Source organism: Didymella exigua, assembly GCF_010094145.1.
Source record: "Didymella exigua CBS 183.55 unplaced genomic scaffold M421scaffold_94, whole genome shotgun sequence".
Lineage (NCBI taxonomy): Eukaryota > Fungi > Ascomycota > Dothideomycetes > Pleosporales > Didymellaceae > Didymella > Didymella exigua.
The window spans coordinates 1-6,662 of record NW_022984868.1 but is presented as its reverse complement, the minus strand read 5'-3'; the positions used below and the strand labels follow the sequence as shown (position 1 = coordinate 6,662).

At 45.6% G+C, this 6,662-nt stretch overlaps 2 protein-coding genes across 2 annotated transcripts; both read left to right on the top strand.

Moving 5' to 3' along the window:
- Positions 1-2,223: 2,223 nt before the first annotated feature.
- M421DRAFT_10732 (uncharacterized protein) lies at positions 2,224-2,931 on the top strand (the record flags this gene model as incomplete). The annotated part of the gene is made up of 1 exon (XM_033587154.1): positions 2,224-2,931. The coding sequence occupies one exon, from the start codon at positions 2,224-2,226 to the stop codon at positions 2,929-2,931; it is 708 nt and encodes a 235-aa protein (XP_033442461.1).
- Positions 2,829-3,486, top strand: M421DRAFT_387831 (uncharacterized protein). The gene has a single exon (XM_033589934.1). It carries the CDS (start codon positions 2,935-2,937, stop codon positions 3,394-3,396), a length of 462 nt encoding a protein of 153 aa, XP_033442460.1. The 5' UTR covers positions 2,829-2,934; the 3' UTR covers positions 3,397-3,486.
- Positions 3,487-6,662: the final 3,176 nt, after the last annotated feature.

Genomic DNA, 6,662 nt, shown 5'->3' with positions numbered 1-6,662 from the left:
TTAGAGCTGTTAGCTTAAAATTAGCTAGACATTAAATGCACATTAAATAACTATTGTAGGCCTATAAGTCCTACTGTTGCCCACAGTACAATGCCACGATTTCCTTATTTCGACAACAGAAAAACTTTTCCCAATGTGCTAAACAGACCTAATACTTAGAATAGATAAAAAGATAGTAGCTAAGGTGTTTAAAGAATAGTAGGCTTAGCTCCTACTATTAGATGTTACTATCTTCTTAGATAGCTCTAAACAGTACACAAAGGAAGGAGCAAAGTAGGTTTCCTATAGCTTTGCAATGTATTAGGGTAGAAAACAACTACAGACTAGACATAGATTACTCTACCCTACCTTACACGTCTTTAACGTAGAAGCAGTAGGAGCATGGAGGGGCCTCTAGCACACTATAAGACAACTAGCCCTTAACACTCGCTGAATCTAGCTGTGTATAGAGAGCACCTCAGTTATATAGTGCCTAAAGGGCAGCGCATCCCCTACCTCTTAATAGGCCTTCCTAGAGTGCCATGGTGCTATAGAGACACACGACGTCTCTGTTAAATGGGCCTCTAGACATCTAGGCATTGAAGGAAACAAAGCGGCTAATAGGCTAGCATAGGCTGGCGGATGGGTAGGGTATGCTTTTTTACGTTTTGGCTTATAGCTTCTTAACTAGCAGAGATACGCTTACATAATCTATTATTTGATAGAAGCGCCTAGTATTGCGCCTTCTAATAAAAAAAGAATTAGCTTATTCTACCTAGTATTAGCTAAGTTATTAACACTACCTAGCAAAGTATACCTATTAATAGGTATGCTCGCTAGGTACCCCCCCTTTTTTAACCTTTTCTAGCCTCTAGCTTGTGTAGTTTAATAGTTATAATAAAATCCTCTACTACAGAAATATAGAGGTAGTTTTTCTCTTTCTTTTAAGCCCTATTTTGCTAGAATCCATGTATTATTGACAAAGTTTTAGGGGGTACCCACGAAGGACGTTGGAGTATACCCATTCCGCCAGCCTACACCCTACCTCACACGTCTTTAACGCGGAAGCAGTAGGAGCATAGAGGGGCCTCTAGCACACTATAAGACAACTAGCCCTTAACACTCGCCGAATCTGGCTGTGCATAGACAGCACCTTAGTTATATGGTGCCTAAAGGGCAGCGCATCCCCTACCTCTCAATAGGCCTTCCTGGAGTGCTATAGTGCTATAGAGACACACAACGTCTCTGTCAAATAGGCCCCTGGACATCTAGGTATTGAAGGAAACAAAGCGGCTGATAGGCTAGCAAACCTTAAAGCCTACTACCTATCACTCCCTACTAGAAAGGCTGCTGTTCCTATACTAGCAGGCATTAAATCTATTGCTCGCAAAACATTGCACGACACACAGCAGACCTGGTAGTCTAAGAAGGAAGAAGCCTCTCTATATAGTATAGAAGATAGGAGCTAGGCTACTTACTTTACAGCAGACTACGTGAATTAGACCTACTAAGAGCTACCCTAGCTAGACTGCTCTTAATTTAATCTATGCACAGTAACTTTGCGTAGTACTACTAAAAGTTTAGCCACAACAACACAATACTTACCTGTTTATGCAGACGCAACAAGATGCTAGAGCACCTTACGCTCTGCTGCAAGACCCTAGGAGCCTTTGGCTAATAGCCACTTTAATCACCTATACTACTATCTAGCTAGAACAATGGCCTAGCGTATACTGCTGCGCTAATTAGGGATCTAGAGGCTTTTGAAGCCTTTGTCCAACTCACACAGTACTACACCAAGGTCTACCCCTAGTAGCTCACCCTGTGCTGCAACAGCAGCAAACAACTGTACTCTTTCCTTACTCTCCTTCTGTCGCAGCAAGGATCGAGGTGAGGGTACATATCACGTGATCCGCATCTGGATATTGGACCGATCAGACACTGGCGATCTATCACGCCATGGTGAGCGGAATCGGGTATAGCTTGGAGCCGTGATTAGGGCTCCAATTAGGGTATAGCTGGATGAGCATTGGTGTATATATTCTGCTCATTCAGCACCGTAGATAGAACAAGGAACTTGATCACTTTCTTCACACTTGATCAACGATCAGAGACCACTCAGCTTCCACAGTTATGAGCCCGGCGTAAGAAGACTACACAGTTGATATTCCCTGCGTACTCTAAGCTGAGTGCATCTGATCCGAGATCATCTTCTCCACAATCTTTTCTCCAAAATCCTCAAAAATGGATTACGAAAACACCACTGTGGCTTCTGGCCAAATCCTGCTAAATAACCGATCGGATTGGCCGTATTGGTTTGCTCAGCTAGAGCTTCACGCTCGCGATACAGCAATCTGGGATCAAATTGATCCAGAGGCTGAAACTGTACCACCGATCGATGAGCAGGAACCAGAATACCCAGAACTTCCACCCAAGCCTCTGCAAGAAGGTACTCCCTCAGAGATTGATGATTTGGACGACTTGGGCAATCAAACCCAACGTATGACGCAGGAGTACTACGATCAAGCAGTCCAAGATCACCCTGAGGCAGTGCGGAAGTACAAGGTGGCCACATCCAAATGGACACGCAATGCCGCCAAGCTAAGCAATATCCGGAACTGGATCAACAAAACGGTATCAGCCGATCTCATGGCCCCTGCCTCGATTAAATTGCTCAACTCTCGGCAATCGACTCTCCAAGCCCTGATCAGAGTCTTGAAGGCCGATCTTGCACCAATGAGTAGTAATACTCAGAACCTTGTAAGGCAGCAATATCGCGCTCACCTGGAAAAATCCCGATCAGGACGCGTTTCACCAGACAAATGGTTTAATGAGTGGCAGGTGCTCTATGGAAAAGCACAGGCATTTGGTATCCTGGATATCGAAGGAGATCTTGCTCTTACAGATTTCCTGAATGCTGTTTCTCATAGGATCGCTCCTGAATGGGCCTGATCAATGAGGCAGCATATTCTTATAGAATCAGCCCTTGGCAGGGCTAATCTTAAGATGGGAGATCTTGCCCGTATCTTTACACTACTTCTTCAAGAACAAGCAATAACCTCAAACGTAGGGAAAGGTGCCCTAGTCAACGCAACGTTCAGCGGATCGTCAGATCAGCAGGAAACTTACAGAGGCCAATCTAGAAGAAATACAGATAAGAAGAAGAAGAAGTGCCCATGCAAGCCTAACGGATTACACTTCTGGGACCCTATAGCCTGCAATCGGCTATACACAGCAATCACTGGATCAACATCAGAAAAGGCTCTAAGGACTGCACTATCTAACTTTAATAAGCAGAAGATTAAGGAAAGATACAACAGTCATGCTTGGGCAAGCCTACGCAACATGATCAGTGACTCAGGATGGAAGGTCTCAGGATTGACGACACCCTCCGGATTGTCCGGAACTTCCGGATGATCTGCAGAAGGACCAAAATCGGCCAAATTCCCCGGAGCAATCTCCGCAGCCGTGATCGACCCTACTCAACTCCAGATACAGGATGGCGGTGTGTACAGTATCACGTACTCCGCTCATCCACTGGCCTTGAGCACGATCCTAGATGGTGGCGGAGCAATACACTTGGTCAATGATCGAAGAATGCTTGTACCTGGAACGTTCAAAGAATCATCTACTTGTGAGACAGTAGAAGCAGGTACTCAATCGCTTCTAGTATCTGGAACAGGTGATCGCTTGCTTAAAGGAATACTCAACGGGAACAAAGGACCTAGATCAGAGGACCTGTTGCTCAGAAACGTTAAGGTTGTTGATGGTTTCCATCTTAACATCGTATCTGAAGCTCAACTCAAGAAGGCAGGCCTCTGGTACCTAGGATTGGACAGCACACTTCGATATGGATCACTAGAGGACAACGTGATCATGGCCAAACTTCACTGTGCTCATAACCTTACCTTCATCGAATACAACAAGGTTTCATCTTATCCTCAAAATCCTACAAATGTGATAGCTGAGGCAAGATCATCAATTCCCCAATCTAGAGCAGACTCAGAGGACCTTTGGCACAAACGATCAGGACACCTTGGGCCAAGAGCGCTTCAAGCTCTCGCTCAAGCAGCACAAAACGTTCAGATCAAAGGCACGAAACGAATAGAGTGTCCTGATTGCTCTACAGCACACGCCAGCCAAGTGATCTCTAGAAGACCAAGGGAAAGATCGCCAAAACCTTTTTATCGGATATCATGGGATTTATTCGATATGCCTTCAGGAAGGCTTCATGAAGAATGGGCATTGATCATCAAAGAGGAATACTCAGGCAAGCTTTTCAATCACAATCTCTATACTAAATCTTTGGATGAGATTATGAGAGTGATTGAAGGATTTGAAGCCAGAGTTTGGAGAAAGTACTAACTGCATATCGTAGAGATCCAACAGGATAACGATACTGCAACACGTCCCTGGAGAGGACGATCACGCTACGAAGAATGGGCAGAAGAGAAGGGGATCACTATACTCACGCCACCACCATACACTCATGAGCCGAATGGATTAGCAGAAAGAGCTGGCTAGGAGTTGATCACGAAATTTATCAAGATAAGATCAAGCGCCAACCTACCGGCTAAGTTGTGGCCTGAGATCATGAACGCGGCAGCATATCTTCATAGTATAAGTCCATCAGCAATACATGGTTTCTGATCCCCAAATGAAGTCCTTAATCACTAGTTTTATCAGTACTTTAGATGGTACGAACTAGCTCTGATTAGACAAAGGACAGCAGATCTTCGCCCAGATTAGAGTGGCATATACGCTTATGGCTGCAGAGCGTATCCCTTAGACAAGGATCGCGCAGCAGGGCGTGATAAACGAGGATTTAAAGTTAATCCGCGTGGGCACATTGGATACTTGATTGGATATCGAGCATCAAACATATACGTTATATGGGTGCCCTCTGTTGATCAGGTAATCATCACTAGGAACGTATCCTTTAACGAAACAAGCTTCTATCAAAATAAGAAAGAGGAAGAAATGCCAAAGGAGCAAGCGATCAAGCTTGTAGACGTACTCCACAATGGAGAACTAGATGATCCAGGACAGGATATTGATATACCCTTACTAGAGGATCAACAAGAGCTAGTCCAACAAAGCCAATCGGCCGCCGGGCAAAAGCCTGGGGGTGAGCTACTTACACCAAGTGATCCAGAGGCTGGCCTGCCCTGTGATCAGGAGGGTGAGCAAGCAGACAGTGTACGGGGTACAAGCCAGGCCAGCAAGTACCCGGATATCCGTACAGACCGATCGGACGATTTTGGACTAGCTACTCCTGAACCAACACCTGAGCCGATTGATTCCGGATCAGGTGTACAGGAGATGGACGATCATACAGATCGTATGGAGACAGACAGTCAACAGGAATCGCGTACACCTGTTAGAGCTGATTCGTCTAGTCTCAGTGATCGGTTAGGATCACAGGGGTTGATGCTGGAGCGCTCAACCCACCAGGGATCAATGCTGGAGCGCTTGTCCAACCGTGCCTCTCGATCCGGCGGTGTTGCTTCTGCTACGCCGGGCGAAGCAAGGAATACCCCACCCACAAGATCAAGCCGCAGACTGAGAGGAGTAGCACCAGAGGTCGATCGGCCTATTAATGTCTACCAACCACTCAGGCGGAAACGACGAGATCGTGACGATCAAATGGGGGGTGGGTCTTTAGGAAGTGTTAACAGTTTGATCGCAGATCTGTTAGATGGCAATGATCAATGGAATGCGATTAAAAACACTTTCCTCCCAGGAACTAGAGAAGACTGGGACGATCGGGATAGCTACAAGACTATGAACGCTATAGTCATGTCAGCAATGCTCAGTGATCACGTCAACCACAAGAAGCAGATATCAGGAATACACAGGGACGATATGCCTGAGCCACCAAAAACCTGGAAACAACTGTTACAGCATCCGCTCAAAGCCCTGTTGATTGATGCTTCGAAGAAGGAGGTTGATCAGTTGATCAAGAAAGGTACCTGGACTGAGATAACTATATCAGAAACCTCTGATCGGCCACTGCCCCTCAAGTGGGTATGGACCTACAAGTTTGATCAGAACGGGTACTTCACGAAATGTAAAGCAAGGATTGTTGTAAGGGGTGATCTCCAGGAGATTAACACCCTAAACTCAACATACGCTGCTACTCTAGCAGCAAGATCATTCAGAGCAGTAATGGCGATTGCTGCTCAGTTCGACCTAGAGGTACTCCAGTACGACGTTGTTGGAGCGTTCCTCAACGCCATGATCACCAGCGAACACCCAGTAGTTTGTGATATGCCAGATGGATTCAAGAAACCCGGATTGTACGTACGGCTTAACCGAGCCCTGTATGGACTGAGGGAATCACCACTTCTTTGGTATGAGGAGTTCTCCAGATCACTGCGATCCTTGGGACTAGAATCCAGCAAAGAGGAACCATGCCTGTTCTTTGACGCTGATCGGAAGATTCTAGTACTGTTTTATGTGGATGATATATTGCTTATCTACCACAAGACCAACGAAAAAGAAGCTCACAAGCTTTGGAGCAAGATCATGGAGAAATACGAAATACAGGACCAAGGAGAAATTGAGTGGTTCCTTGGGATAAGAGTTATCCGCAACCGACACGAGCGTACAATCAACCTAGTACACGACACCTACATTGATAAGATCACTAAGAAATTTGGCCTAGAAGACGGATCATATCC

Bases quoted from the DNA above. Each gene is read 5' to 3' on its own strand.
- M421DRAFT_387831 (XM_033589934.1), top strand. From the start codon at position 2,935: ATGAGGCAGCATATTCTTATAGAATCAGCCCTTGGCAGGGCTAATCTT.